This window comes from Oxyura jamaicensis, chromosome 6, assembly GCF_011077185.1.
Source record: "Oxyura jamaicensis isolate SHBP4307 breed ruddy duck chromosome 6, BPBGC_Ojam_1.0, whole genome shotgun sequence".
In the NCBI taxonomy this organism is placed as follows: domain Eukaryota; kingdom Metazoa; phylum Chordata; class Aves; order Anseriformes; family Anatidae; genus Oxyura; species Oxyura jamaicensis.
In genome coordinates, this window is record NC_048898.1 from 27886160 (window position 1) to 27901653 (window position 15494).

At 41.9% G+C, this 15494-nt stretch overlaps 1 protein-coding gene and 1 long non-coding RNA gene across 2 annotated transcripts in view; both read left to right on the top strand.

Moving 5' to 3' along the window:
* The window catches only part of TRUB1 (TruB pseudouridine synthase family member 1), a 30541-nt gene extending 16453 nt beyond the window's left edge, over positions 1-14088 (top strand). Inside the window, exons 4-8 of the mRNA XM_035329985.1 lie at positions 4018-4099; positions 9500-9572; positions 10857-10996; positions 12129-12185; positions 13539-14088. Coding sequence (XP_035185876.1) covers positions 4018-4099; positions 9500-9572; positions 10857-10996; positions 12129-12185; positions 13539-13753 — 567 coding nt within the window. The 3' untranslated portion in view covers positions 13754-14088. The remainder of the gene's footprint in view (positions 1-4017; positions 4100-9499; positions 9573-10856; positions 10997-12128; positions 12186-13538) is intronic.
* Positions 14089-14585: 497 nt separating this feature from the next.
* Positions 14586-15494, top strand: part of LOC118169048 — a 47467-nt gene continuing 46558 nt past the window's right edge. Inside the window, exon 1 of the long non-coding RNA XR_004751900.1 lies at positions 14586-15238. This is a non-coding gene — a long non-coding RNA (uncharacterized LOC118169048). The remainder of the gene's footprint in view (positions 15239-15494) is intronic.

Here is a 15494-nt window from a genome sequence, read left to right on the forward strand (position 1 = left end):
TTCTAGCAATGGGAGCCATCTTAAAATCTTCCTGACAGCTACTGGTGACCTTAATTCATCATTACGTGTGCTGCTGTCTAGCTCCTCCAAAGCGTTGCTTTTCCATGTTGGAAAAAAGCTTTTAAACATGTTATAATTCAGGATTTCATCTATCTGGCTTCTTGCCAAACAAATAAACAACAAAAAAAAACCACACTACCCTTTGATATATTAACAATGAAAATGGAGAAGTTCCGTTCCATGGTCTGTCTGGCACTTGCACTGATAAGTGGGGCAGACGTGCCTGGCAGGCAGCCCAGGGGCTTCAGCCTCTGGGCGGGCTGTGCAGCTAATAGCTTGCTGGCTGCAGGAACCCTCAAACAGGAGAGGATTCCTCCTCCTCCTCCTTTTTCTCCTCCTCCTCCTCCTCCTTTCTCCTCCCACAGTTAAATATGTGCACTGATAAAGTCCTGTAATTTCTCTCTTTTTATGTTTATAGTTTCGTTCTCCTCCCAGCTAGTATCAGGATTTCTCTTAAATTGGATTTGAAATCAAAAAGCCAAATGCTAGCTTTTTCTCTTCCTAAAACATGATTGTGAGCATCATGTTTATTGACTGTGAGAATTTTGATTGTGCCTACAGTTGTGACTAAAACAAAATCTCTCCTCCCGTGATCTTTCAGCTTTACGGGAGGGTTTGTAAGTTGTTTCTTAAGGGTTCCAGTGGTCCCATTTTTCTCCGGTACTGTTTTTATGGTGTTTCTTCCTGGTCACAAGTGTGGTAGCAGCCATATGGCTACCAAAGCACTTCCCCATCTTTCTGGCCTTGTTGGGGCTGCAGCACCATGCATATCCCGGAGGCTGCAGGACAGTTTCCTCATGATATCGTCCTTGTTGGAGTGCAGCAGTTTGTCAACCCCAAGGTTGACCTCACCTTGGGGTCGTCTTCTCACTAGTGTGGATGAAAGAGTTGCTGGTACTTGAGGGCTTCTGATCACTTTGCTGCCTCTTGTTGCAGTTGTCATAACGTCAAGAAAAATGTTTTGCAGGCAGCAGAGAGGTGTAACCGTTCTCCAGTGCATGAATGTTGTGTGAAGGTCTGCATCCCCTCGGGGTCGTGCTGTTCTGATGGTTGGGAGGCTGCTCTGGGGCCATTCACATCATCACAAGTTGAAATTAATGCCCGGTGCTGCAGCGCGTGCAAGTTGTGACTGGGAGCGCTTTGTCTTTCAACATGCTACATTTGCAGGATCCTACACATCCTACACATCGTAGGGCCCCACAGGGAGCTGAGGTGCTGGTTTCAGTCTTTAAATGATTTGGGTCTTGGTCACTTGAGAAAGCAGGGGGCAGAGATGTTGGGGCTGTCAGCTGGCAGACCATGCTCTGACGAGCTGCTCATACTGGGATGTTCCTGTCATGGTCTGGATCTGTTGGGCTTTTCCTGAGATACTGCTGTGCTTTTCCGTTGCTGCTGGGTGTGTGGGTTGCAGTCAGTGTGGTTGTGAGCTGTTGCTGTCCGTGTTCTGCAGTGATTTGTACTTTGAGTACAGGAAGAATGTTGCCAGATTTATTTTATAAAACTGGAAGAAAGAAATGATTGCCGACACAGGTGAGGAGAGGTCACCAAACACTTATTAAATGACTCACAATCCGTTGGGCGCTTCCCAGGGCAGCACGAGGTAGAGGCTAAGGAGAGTTAATGCTGAATTTTGACACAAAATAAGAGGAGCAACAGATTAAATCGAGACTCATCTTCTACAAGCTCTGGGTCCCAGTCACTAAAAAGGAGAAGTAAACCCTACTAAGTGCCTAGTAGGAATTATGATGTATAATTGTAGATTTCCAAGGGCACTTCAGGGACTGATCCGTAAACCAACTGTAATTCTTGCTGCCCTGTTACAGCCTTCTTAGTGGATTATTGCGTTTCTGTCTTGAGTCTGCTTTTGTGACTCTTTAAAGGCTTCTCTAAGGAGTGGCAATTTGTAACCAGTTTTTAAGGATTTTCTTTTGGGATGGCTTTTTAAAGATGGCTTTATGCTCTTTTTGCGGAAACTAAAGGGCAAGTCGAGTGTGGAGCTCTGGATCGTGTAGTTCCTACAGTTTGTGTTTACATATGAACACATGATATTATTTCTCCCTTGCAGGGAGGTCAAATAAAGCTTGTCATTAGAATAGACAGCCTGAAGCAACATAGCCACAAACAGAATTAGGAGGAAGAACTGCATTCAGAGTGAAGAAGCATCAGTACTTCCCTTTAGAAGTGCCTGATGTGGAGGGATTTAAAGTTTTCAGACTTCAAGTTTTACTGAACTGCTAAGATCATTCATCATGTTAGAATTAAGATCTACTCACGTTTTTTAGTAACCTCTAGAAATAACTGCTGAATAGTGTCTCTTTCTAACTGGCTATTAAAAGTTAAGAACTAGATCATTAAATGTCTCTGAGAGCAAGCAATTTTATGGTTCTAAAAGCAGATGATGTACTGCAAAATTGATATAAATATTTATTGTGGAGCAGCCTTCATCCATTCCTCCCTTTTCTTTACCATGTTTCCCAGAAGAAAGTAAACTTAAAAAAAAAAAAAAGAAAATAAAATTCTTTAATGCCTAATTTTGCAGCACATTATTGCAGGGAAATAAGTTTTCTTTGCTTACCACATTAAGGCTACAGCTATTTTTATATTGAAGTTTGCACTCCGCTGCCTTTTGTCCAACTATTTCTGCTGTTCCCATTTCATGGCAGTTGCTTGAAGAAATGCATTCAAGTGGCAGGTTGTCACACAGAACAAAATCAGGACAGGTCTTAGTAGTCCCTTTCTGTAGCCGTGATTTATATTCCTACACTGTTATTATTTAAACTTGTTTATTCTTTCCGAGTATATGAAAAAGGATGAATTGCATCAAAGAGTAAAATGTTAGTGCTGATGCGTGCTTGGATGCATGCCAGGAGATTTTTGGTCAGCCAGGTTCTGGAAGGTGCATCTTTTCGTGACCTGATTCAAATTTTTATTAACTCAATTGGGAAGAAGTTAATTGAAGCCGTAACAGGGAGTTAGCCTTGATTTTTCTCTTCTAGGCTATTGAAATGCTTGGCATATGGCTGAGGGAAATGTAAGGAAGGGGGATAGTTCAAAGCACAGACCTTCAGGTATGAAAAGATCTCCAAACTTGACCCAAACTCATTGTACGGAATGAGTCTGATGGGCAGCTGGTTCATGGGAAGCTTTCTGTCAGCTTCAGCAGATTCTGCCTTATGCCCACAGCCTGGCAGCACTTGGGGTGAAAGTGTGGAAAAGGAGGACGCAGGTAAAATGCAGTACAGACAAGAGCCACTGGCCTGGGAACACGGTAATTCCTTCTTGTAAGCTACAAACACACATTCTAGAGAGTTATTTCGACAAGAACTGTTTAAGGAAAAACCCTGGAAGGGAAATATCCTGCGATCCCATGACAAGCAGAGATGTCACTCAGTGGCCTTGCACTCCATGTGCTAGTCACAACGTCTGCACCAGCTTCCAGATGTTCACAGCTCTTCTAGCTCTGGGCTATTGTGTGTCACTGCATTTCTTGGCTGAGCTGTTGTAATGCTTTGCTTTGGAAGTGGGTGTTTTGCTTTCACAAGTCAAGTTCTTTGTGTGTTTTGTTTCATTTGTTTGTTTTTTAAGATGGTAAAGAAACAGCAAAACTGCATGAAAGGTACTCTGTGTGCCTTGCTTAAACAGTGACTTATGCCACCCCACAGGGACTTTGATTTTTAACACTATATTCTTTACGGTATTGATGTATCTATAGGGAAAATCAGATTACTTTCTTCCTCCTCGGGTTTCTAAAAGTCATAGCCCCATGTAATGCAGGATTTAATTTCTTCTGAGTTCCCTGTCTTATCGTCGTTCCTTCAGCTTACTCACAGTTAGTGTTCTTCCTGGTCTCGTTTGGAGTCCTTGTTGTTTTGAAGTAATATAAAAACAAAACCAATCCAAGTGAACACTAGAAAAGCTGAAGACCTGACTCATTAATCTCTCTTTTTTCGTTCCCAGAAGTACACTGCCATTGGGCTACTAGGCAAAGCGACTGATACGTTGGATGCTACAGGAAAAGTAACTGAAGAAAAACCTTACGGTAATCATAAATGAATCAATACGCTTGATGTTATTTGAAGGCATAAATGGTCTCTATCAGAGAAAAGTGGAAAAGATGTTTGAGACTGTGTGAATTAAATTTAAATGTGAAATCAAACTAAGATTATTTCATCTTCAACTTCAGTGCTCATATGATTCAGTCCAGCTTCGTGCAATTCTGCCCAGTACAAGTGTTCATTTCTGTTGGGGAAAAAAACCAAAGCAGACACTAGACTGGGAGGGGAGAAAATAGAATTGGGCAGGACTGTGTCGTCTTAAATCTTTAACAGGCTGACAAATGGCATGCTGTGTCCAGTAAAATTTTCATCTGTGTGTGTAGTCTCATGAATGCTCTTTCAGTAACACCCTTCAAGGCCAGTGGAGGAATAAAGCTCTTAGATCTTCTCTCCAGGATGTCTGGTTAACTACAGACTGCTCAGTGCAAAATGAGGATGGCATAAACTACCCTCTGCATATATTCACCTACTAAATCTTGCTCTTGCTTCCAGCTTCTGCCCTAATAAAGGAAATGTTCTGACCCACAGAGCATAGTGCAAGGGTTTAAGGTTTCTGCTTAATCCTGACAGCAACTGTGTCGGAGTGGACATGTCACGCTACCTGGGCTGTCTTAGAAACACCATGGGACCAAACAGGGACACACCAAATATGTTTGCCATTAGTTCTTTCACAACCTTGGGGAAAAAAAAAAAAAAAGCAATAGGGAACTGGTTGCTTAGCAACTCGTATAGGTCCGGCACTGTTTGTGGTACCTAGCTATGAGCACATGAAGTAAATTATCTTCTTTTTTTAATAGTATGATGAAAAGGTAGTCTGGATTCCACTCCCCACCCCCAACCTCCTTTCTTTTGTAGTCTTTCTTTTTGCGTGAGGCAGCCAAGGATGAGTTTCTTGTGCACCTTTAACCTGATGGATCATTCTAAATTGTGTTATTTACTAGGCAGTGCTATTCAGAGATGTTGAATCATTCGCTTCTGCCTCAGGATCTCATTCTGAGTTTCTCCCTAAGCTTCTAAAGGCCTAAGCATCTGTGTGGTATTAGAGTTGCTAATAGCCAACATCTGGTGATGCTGGTGGACGCTTCCCTGGTTCTGTATACCTGTCAACGTGGAATGCTGTGGCTGCACTGAGTATTCATTTCAAATCGATGAAATTCCCATAGTCAATTTAAGAAAAAGAAGTTTCATGAAACATTAGTCTTGCTTTTTAATTGTGTTTGCTTATGGCAGACAGAATTCAGTGTTTGCACGAGCATTTCTTCCACTGGCAGCTTCTGCTACAGTAGTTTCCTACCTCTGCACCACCTCCTCTGTTAGGATGCTTCTTTAGTTTTTTGTTATACTGTATGGCAAGTAAGCTCGGGGAACTGATTTAGGTTAAAAATAACCACTTTTTTGAGGTGCTTATCCTTTTAAAACTGAGATCAATCCCATGATCCATCTCATTGTGCAGTTTCATGACGGGAAGCGTTGGCGTTGCTGGGGCAGTACAGTACTGGGTAGGGGACAAAGCTTCCTTCTGCTGAAGCTGACTGCTGAAAGGATTTCTCATCAAAGTGGCCTCAGTTACTTTCAATATGTCTGCAAATCAGAGTTGAATGCCTAATAAAGAAGGAATAGAGAATGTGTACTCCTTCTTTCTGCATGCTACCTATATATTTTATATCTTCTTCCTTCCTCATCTTCCATAAAGCAGGTATTTCTGTTCTTATCCAGCACCTTCTCCAAAGCAGCTTGGCTTTCTGGGTGGCACACCAATTCTTAATCTTAATTGCCACTCTAGAAACATACACAGCAGGTATTTGAAACCAATTTCAGCTTTCCTCGACACCTAGAGGGATCCTGGGAGATGGTGAGCATCTGCTAGGGAATACAAATCCTGCAATACCAGCAGAATCCAGGGCTGGGACTTAATGCAGGGAGAGGGCAGTAAAGCAGCCTGCAAGATGTTTTAAACTCCTCCTGAATGACTCCACTGGACCCCAAGGATAAAGTGCCTGAACAAAGCTGCCTGCTGTAAGGAAGTGTTACGTTTTAGTCCTCAAGGTGTCTCTGGACAGCACTTCGGAAAGCAAACTGTTGTGCATTACCCTTGCTCACAACCAAAGGATGTGTTGAAGAGAACTGCTTGGGTTTAACCCCTCCTCAACCTCCCAGAGTTTTTGTTTATTACTTAGCAGAGAAAGAACTTGTATTTCCACATGAGATTTACTTAGGGCTTCACACAGCTCCCAGGCTATCGGATGCTGACTTTGGAAGCACCGAGGATTTAATGTTACTCTGAAGCTTTCTGAGGAAATCAACACTTGCAGCCCTTCTGCAACTATGCTCAGGAATGTGCATTCTGAAACCCCCTTCCTCCCAGCTGCCCACAGACTGCATCCGGACATGGAGAACAGAATTTCTCAGGGTTTTCTACAGGTTTCTGCTGATTCTGCTAAAATGTGTTTAATAGAGCTACCTGAATAATTTATAAATAAATAAATAAATGTAGTCCTTTCAGCGTTCTGCTTGTCTGTTTGCAGACAATTGCTGCCAGACTGAGCTGAGGCCACTTGCTGTAGTTCCCTTGGACTGTCGCAGTTAATTATTGTGATCTTGCGTTCTGTTCTGGTATCGGGTGTTAGCAAGCACAGGGCAAGATCACCCCTTCAGTGGAGGCTTCTTGAAGTTGTGGCACAGCTGGCACCTTTTGGTTTGGTAACTTAGTTACCTTCCTTTATGATTACAGCGGGAAAATTGGTCAACAGTTACCAGTGTTTAGAAGTATAACTGTTGAAAATGTTCATGCTCGAAGCTGAAAACGTTATTCTAAATGTTTATAGAAGCCTTGGAGACCAGAAGTTGTGGGTGCTTTGGGATGCTGGTAGAATCATGGGGAACAGTGCACTGGAAGAAGCACGGCCTGTGCAGACAAAAAAAAAAAAAGAAAGCAGTGTGAAATAAAGGTATTTCAATTTGTGCACACAAAGCAGCTCCAGTCATCTTGTTTGAAGCTAGGGCTGTCTTTACTCCTGGGGTTTGGATGGGGTTATCCCATGGGCCAAACCTAGACAGTCCAGACTGGAATCATTGTGAAATGAGGCAACGGTCTGTCCCTGAAAGGGCAGAGAGGTGCAGTTTAATCCCAGTTTCTAGCAAAACCTGACATTTGCAATTAGGTTACTGAGGAGAATAGGCTAGTTCTTGGTAGCAAGGGTGATTGGGATCTGTGACAAATAAGTCCTGCGGAAACCTCTCTGCCCCTTACTCTCAGGCAGTGGAGAATGGGGAGGGAACGTTTTGGAACAGCTAAAACTATTTAGCCTTTATGAACGTGTTCACATTCCCTGCTTGATGGAGGCTTGTGAGCAAATGCTGCTGGAAACTTGCTGCCAAGACAGGCTGTTAACCTACTAGACCCGAGCCCACAGCCAGGGGAGGGAGACCTGTGGGCACGGGGCCAGAAGGGAGAGGGTTTTGCTGGGCAGGACCGGTGACACGGGGAGCTGAATGGCAGCAAAGGGCTGTGTGCTCTGCGGAAACATGAGTCCAGCCTGGTGCCTGGGACAAATACACGATTTAGACATAGTGAAAGTGTTTGTTTGGGACTGGATTAATAGGGCATTCTTCTTCATCACAGAGCTGGGTGAAAGCTGCACCAGCTTGCTGTAGGAAAGAGCAAGAATCCAGTACAGCCCATTAACACAAAGGCAGTGCATGCTGGAAGGAAAAAAAAAAAAAAAGGGCACATTTTGAGATTTTCAGAATTTAATACTGACCAGATTGTGCTATGATGCATCACAGAAGACAAATATGATTTATTCTGTATCTTAGCAAACTCATCTATAAATATTTACTTTGATAACACGCTGCACAGCTTTGTTAATGGCTTAATGCATCATTCCTCACATGGGGATTTTTTTTCCCTTAGATATTAAATGCTAAATTCTACCCTGAAACAGTCTGGGTTTTGCAAGAAGGCAGACAGGATCACAGGCTTGGAGTTGAGTCAAGCTAACTTTTCTGTGTAATTTTGATGTGATGCACTGCCAAACTGCAGCAATGCTATCAGATTTAAACAGCCATGTAAGAGCCTCTTCAGAAGCTGATCCAGACTTACTGTGCAAACAATTTTGTCATTCCTACCCCATGTTCTGCTGTTCATTGTTCTCTCTCAGTATCCCTGACTGACCCGTGTGCCTTGCAACCTTGCTGTTAATAACGCCTCCGGGCAGCATGTGCTCCTAAGGCTGCAAAATGTGCTTGGCCAAAGCGAGATGCCACATTGCCATCTTCAAAAGTCGCAGTGGAAAGAAAACTCTTCCTTTTTACTTTCAGCATGAAGTACAGCTGTTCTGTAATGGCTGCAAGCACAGGTCTTCTCCAAAACATGATGAAGGGGCAATAAATAATTTAATTTTATTTATGTTCCAGGATGCTGTTGACTTTGTGTGACAACTAATAACATCATAGAATTAAAGGACACGAATAACATCACAGAATTACAGAATCACATAGGGTGGAAAGACCTCCAAGATCATCAGGTCCAACCATTAGCCTAGCACTGCCAAATCTACCACTAGAATATAACTTAGGAGGCACGTGACTAGACGGTTACTGAAGGGCATTTTGACTACGGATCTTATGTTTGTACTCTAAACAAATTAATTATGAATCTCATCCCTGTTGAGTAGTATTTCAAAGGACCAGCACAACCAGCTACTTCAGTTATAGCCTTCTGATAAAAGTGGGACGGGCGTGTAGGTGTACTCAAGAGAGTAGATTTCCTAAAGCAGTTACTTTCTTTTACAGGATTTCTTCAGTAAAATTGTCTTATTTAGTACGTAACCATACATTTGTGAGCATCTGCAGGTTAGATATGCGATGGAGGAATTTAATACGTTGTTCCAGATACGGTCTTTCTTCACTAGGAAAAAAAATATTGCAGTACTTTTGTTCGCTAGTAACCTGTTGGAATTCTGCCATGAGTACAGTTATGTACTCTTAAGAGTAGTGGTCAATGTTAGATGAGCATTTTATTCTTCTTAGTCCTTTAACACAGATTAGACTAGGACAAGTTTTGTAGTTTTGCCTAGTTCCCAAGAAAAATGAATTTGTAGTCCCGAGGGAGGAAAAATTGCAAAGCAGAACAGTGTGTGTAGGGACTTTTGCCCTTCTGAAAGCGTCCAGACTATCTTAATCACCTTGGACTGTTTGTTCCATTCTCCTTGTGATAATTCACACTCCTACCTACATTCTGTTTTGTATCTCTGGCATTTTTCATCCAATATAAATTCAGACAAGAGGGACCACTTCTTTGTATCTGTTTGCAGAACGTGATCAGTTCCGTTGGTGCCATGTGAATAACCGATGCTAACATACTTGTTGTTTTCTTTCTACAGACCAGGTAACAAAAAGAGATCTAGAAAATGTGCTGCAGAAGTTCACAGGGGACATAATGCAGGTTCCTCCGCTGTAAGTTCCATGATACTCAGAACTCTCAGGAGCGGTGTTCAGCTGTCAGGACTTGCCAACAGGAGTCAGTTCTGTCAGAAATGAAAAAGACGTGTTGTGGCAAGAGGGTAAAAGCAAAGAAAACCAGGAGCTTAACATTTGGAACTGCAGGTCATGCTGATTTGTACATCAAGCACAAATGGTGACCTGGAGTCTGTTTTGTTGGTAAATACAGAGTAGCAGTCTTACGCAGCTTTTGCAGGGCTTGGATTGTTCTGTCCTGTCTTACAGTTAAAAGGGAAAGCCTCAAGGCTTTAATTTTATTTATTGGGTAGGGGAAGGCTTAATGACATCAGCACGGAAGTTCCTTTAATGCCTGCAAATTAGTTTTCTGAAAACTTAGAGTATGAATAAATTGTTAGTGATTTAAGCTTCCATAGCTTAACAACTTTCTTCTAGTCAGGTGAGCCATGGTAACTGGCAATATGCAAGTGCTTAGCTTGTGACAGATGGCTTTTCTGGTGATTTAAGCTAACATGCTTTCCTTTGCATTTGCAATGGATCGGTTACTGTGGTTCCGCTGTGAGCCCTGTAAGGTCAGCCATTCAGTAGGTGTTCTGCTTGTGTGACCTTTTCAAATTACCCTCCGGTAATTTGAGCAAGATCTTATTTGCTTTTTCTACAGTCGTCTTTTTTCAGGGCCAGAGTTGGAGCTTTGATGAAGTTTCATGTTATCAATGAATTTTTTATTTATTTTCTGTTAAATTCTACAGTGGTCCTAAACACCCTGGAACAAGGCTCTGTAACTTGGCAGTTGCTGTTCAGGGAATGACCCTGCTCTCTGCTGAGTAAAGGTGCAAGGCAGAATTACGGGTGTTGCCTGAGCTATGCCCAGTGCTCACCCCACCACAGTACTGAAACAGAGTGTGTCCTGCAGGCTTCTGCGTGGCAGAATGTGAGAGGCTGCTTTGCTGCACGTGTTGTACCCTTTGTAGAAACCCTTAGTTCTCATAAACTACAGATTAAGTGATGAAACACTTTTAAATCCGTGCAGCAAGAGGTAAATCGAGGACCGTCTTTTGTTTTCTGGTTTACATAGCTACTGGTGAATTAGATTATTCTGTGTCCAGGAGATCTCAGAAGCACTTGCTAGGTTTTATTTTATTTTATTTTTTGGTATGTGAGCATTTAGAGAGGATTAGAAGGGTAAAATGTAGGCTGCTGGACAATATTAACAGGATCTGGAGGATGGGAAGCTTGTTCTGTTACAATAGTGTAACGCATTCCCATGCTCTATCTGATCAGCTATTCTGCTTTGAAGAAGGATGGAGAAAGGCTATCAACCCTGATGAAGAGAGGAGAAGCAGTTGAAGCAAAGCCAGCTCGGCCAGTAAGAGTGTACAGCCTCTCTCTCCAACAGTTCCAGCCACCACTGTTCACACTGGGTAAGGGCTAAAGATTATTATATAAAGCGATGCTCCCAGTTTGTTTGTTGGTGCTTATTTACACTCAGAATGAGACTAAGATATTGAAATGGGTTTCATTTCCCTCAGCTACTTATTTTAGTGTGAGCCTGTGTGCACAGACTTTCATTTTGCAGTAAAAGCGCCATATTTGGTTTTAAGTTAAGCTGATTATATGTAATCTTTTCTGTGAGGGAAAATTCTGAGAGGCTGGCCAGGAGATTACTTGCATCTGTCCATGATTTTGCAGCCTCCAGCTCACTACTCCTTTCTCAGGTCTCCTTACTTCACCTGACCCGTTCCTTTGCCCCAGTGCCCAGACTGCTGGCATCTGAATTCATCAAGGGCCACCATCAATTACTGTCAGACGGCTGTCTAGGTTGCAGAGACAGGATCCTACCCTTCTGTCATACATGAAAAAGCATGGGTAGTACATTAAGAAGCACCTTAATAAATAAACCAAAGAGACTGTTGTAAATATTTGATGCAGGTGAGGTCAGGATAATCTTTTGCGTTGAGGAACTACCTGTTTGACCCGTAGTCCTCCGGTGGACCAGATGTTATATGATGAGCAGGTATGAACGACAGAACTCGGTGCTGTGTTACTTCAGGCCTTACTTTATGGTTGGGTGACTAGCAGCTCATCACTGGCAGAGGGGGAAGGGAAGGGCTGAGAGAGCAGGGAAAGTTAAAGGTGAATTTTGAAATGTCAGCAGCTTTTATTGGAGCTACTCGTGCAGTATTTTAAAAAAGCATTGATAGTCAGTTTAGGCTATTCTTGAAATAATTTGGTTTCATCATTAGAAATACGAAACAACCATCTGAAACCTTTAAAATGAATAAAACTGAAGCATTTATTAACATACCATGGCAAGTACTTAATTTCTAGTGAGTTAGTTCGGTTGCCATTGTATTTGCCTTCCCTCCTGTCTTGGCTTAGCAATCTCACCCGCACATATGTTACAGGATGAATAATTGATGTTGCATCCTATAAATATTTTATCACTGGGTTGTTTGCTTAGTGCATTTTTACATTTGTTTGGGAGCATGGTCTCTATGTAAAGTAGATTTCACATTGTGCTGGCAGTTTACCATGTCGCTATTAACATTCCAGATGTTGAATGCGGCGGTGGCTTTTATGTCAGGAGCCTGGTCAGCGACATTGGCAAAGGTAGGCATGAAAAAAAAAAAGTGATGGTGTAAGGAATGAAAGTGTCTGTTTATAGAAAAATCTTGCAACTTTTTATATCTCTGGCCACCAGACTGACGTGCTATTTTGCAGATTGGTACTGCTATCACTTGCTTTTATATACTGGGGTATTTTCCTTGGGAGCATGAGGGAACGAAGGCTAAATAATTGCTGGAGGACCCTGGGGGCTGGGGGATAAAAACGGAGCAAGGAATAACACTGAGCAAGAAAATGCAAGGCAAGGTGGGATTTTTTTTTCTCTCCTCCATATGTTAAAGCTAACTCAGATAAAGGGTGAGAAGAAGCAGAAGAAAGATACTGTCTTTTTAAACATTATTCATCACATTTTGAAAACAGATTGCACAGAACATTACCATGCACATAATAAACCCTATCTCCTGGAAAGACTTCTTCATTTGTGATGATTTTTCTAGTGTTTTCTTTCTCCTTTCCTTTTACTGTGAATGGTGTTGCTTGCTCACAGGCTTATTTGTCTTGTGCCCTATATATCAAACTGCATGATGGAGAACAGATAGGCCATTTCAGTGTTTTTTAAGTGATACATTTGCAGATCAAGAAACCAAGTGATGTGGGAGAGTCCTATGAATTTCAATGTTGTTATTTGTACTTAGGCAAGTCAGAGATTCTCCTGAGCATATTGGGTTGTGTTCAGTCCTTTAAAGACAAACCAAGATAAAGTCTACCCAGCTTTTTCAGAGTATGAAATGCAGTAAAAATCCCCCTGCATCTGCAAGTATGGGCAAGAATATTTTAGTACACTTGTGCGCTTTCAAGTCAGTTCCAGTTGCTGACAAACAAAAGGGGTTATCTTTTGTAACCCCTCATTACGTAATTCTGTCCTACTTGTATTTAACCCATCATAGCATTTGTTTGTATTTTGAATTTTTCCTTGTCTTAGTTTATATTATCCTGATGAGTGGCACAGGATAAAAATGTTGAAAACCACAGACAAATGCTTGTCCAAAAACATGGAAAATAGCACATGGTCTTCTAAGTCACTTGAATACAGAATGTTCTGCTTTTATTTTATGTCATTATTTCTCTCTCATCATTGTGATTTAAATGTGGAAAACCTCCTGACAACTTTCTGTCAGATTTTGAACTCTTACTGCAGTGGAGATCTACTGAAATCAAAGGAATTCCTTGCCTCAGACTTAAGAAGATGTAAATGAGTGGTGAATCTTCACGAACTGCCTTTTCAAACTAAGCAGAATAATGTGGAAGGCTACATATAAAAGTACATTTTAAGCGAGTTGCAAATAGTTAAATTTGTCCATGCACTTCTTCTAAAGTCTCTTTTCTCCTCTACCGTAGAACTCTCTACCTGTGCCAGCATGCAAGAGCTGACCCGAACCAAACATGGGCCATTTACGCTAGAGGAGCATGCACTTCATGAAGACAAATGGACAATTGATGAAATTGCGCGATCCTTAGAGCATTGCATGTCTCTTCTCCCAGGAGAACCATCTCATAAAAAATTTAAGACAGAGCATCCTGGAGAAACTGCTGTGAGCTGTGAAGATAAGTGATAAGTTAGGTCAAGGAAAAAGACTGAATGATTGAGACATTTTAAGATTGGATTGGGATTGTCTTGCCTTTTGTGTAAATTTACAGGCCTGTATTGGGACAAACTGCAGTGCAAGAAAAATGGTTCTTGTGTTTTCTGGGGCTAGAACGTTCACTGAAAATATCCAGTGCTTGCTGTTTACTGATCTGTTTATTTCCCTTGTAACATGCTGTAAATTGGTCTGCCACTGATGTCAAGTCTTCATAAACTTTTAAAGAACCTATGGGGTGTAACATAGCTGTTGTTAATAATTCCTCAATAAAAAAATATATATATATGTCCTTAGGAATTGCTAAATGTGGTCCAAAGAAAATTATTTTTTCCTCTACAGCTGCTAATCAAACGCTGAAATACCATGGTGATAAGACTTTGATAGCTTAAAGGGTACAAAAATGTGGAGTGACAATTTGTTTTCTTGCAATCCATTTCAGGAAGTGCCCACTTACTGCAGTTTCTGCTATGCTGATTGTTCTTTCAGTCAAATGTTACCCAGGATGGATTAAAACTAGATGTTGATGTTTTAGGTTAGGTCTGAAATAGCAGTGTAAGTAGCTTACAAGTTTAAAGAGTCCATTAACTGGTAACTAGTGCTATGAAAGATGCAGTCATCATTACAGGTGTGTAAATCCCATTCTGGTATGATGACCTAATTGGTAATGATCTGACAAAGTGCAGCTAACTGTTAGGTCCTCACTGGGCTTGTGGAATTTACTTCTGCTGTGTGTTGCTTGTATTGCTTCAGCTGTCTCCTGTGGATCAGGTAGAAGGATGCTGTGCTTCTGGGGAAGGATGCTGTGCTTCTGGGGTCTGACTGGTTTGGTGCTGACCAGAAGCTGGGTGGGCAACAGCGGGACCCACCACGAAGGATCTTTGCTGAAAGCATTGTCGCTCAGTGGGGCAGTGAGGGCCTGTTCCGCAGTTCATGTGTTCAACAGAAACTCATCGCACTGATTATTTCTCACCACTGCTTCCCTTGGGGTTTCCCAAATGGCTAAATGACAGGGGTGTTTGAGAGTGCTAAAAAGAACCCTAGTGGTTTCCATCTGTGTAATGGACTATCCTGAGAGGAATTGCATATGTGTCCCCAGTCAGCAAGTTAGTCGCTGGTCTACTTCCCTCTTGTCATAACGTGGAACAAGAGGAATAGTTTAAAGATGCGAGTAATATCTGAGAGAAAGCCCTGTGTTTGAAAGTGTCACTGAAATGTCATCAAAGAGGAACGGACTGGCTGCTGTTCTATGCTGCTGCTGGACAAGTGGGCTGCTGTGGCTTTGTACCACTCCTACGCCTGCAGTTTGTAGTTCTGGAGTACAGAGACTTGACTCGTACTCTGACTGAATGCTGTGAAGCCAACAGGCTGTGGTTAGATCTTGTTGGGTGTATCTTTTACAAAGACATGAAAATTTGATTTAATGACTCCACGTTAATTGCCTTGCTCCTTTCCAGGGTAAGTTATCTTGCTAGCTAATTACATCTATTGTTGGAAAGAAGTTACATTTTATTCCCAGTTAGAATCTCCACACCCTCCATTTTATGTCTTTATCTGCACCTTACGTAAAGCAGCTTGCTCTGTGTGCTGGTATTATGTGAAATGATCAACTTCCAACTTTGCTTTCAGCTTCAGCAAAGAAATAAATATCCCGAAGTTTCTTACTGCAGGATGCCTTTCCAGACGGCTGCATTTTTTGTTTTCTGTAAAATAA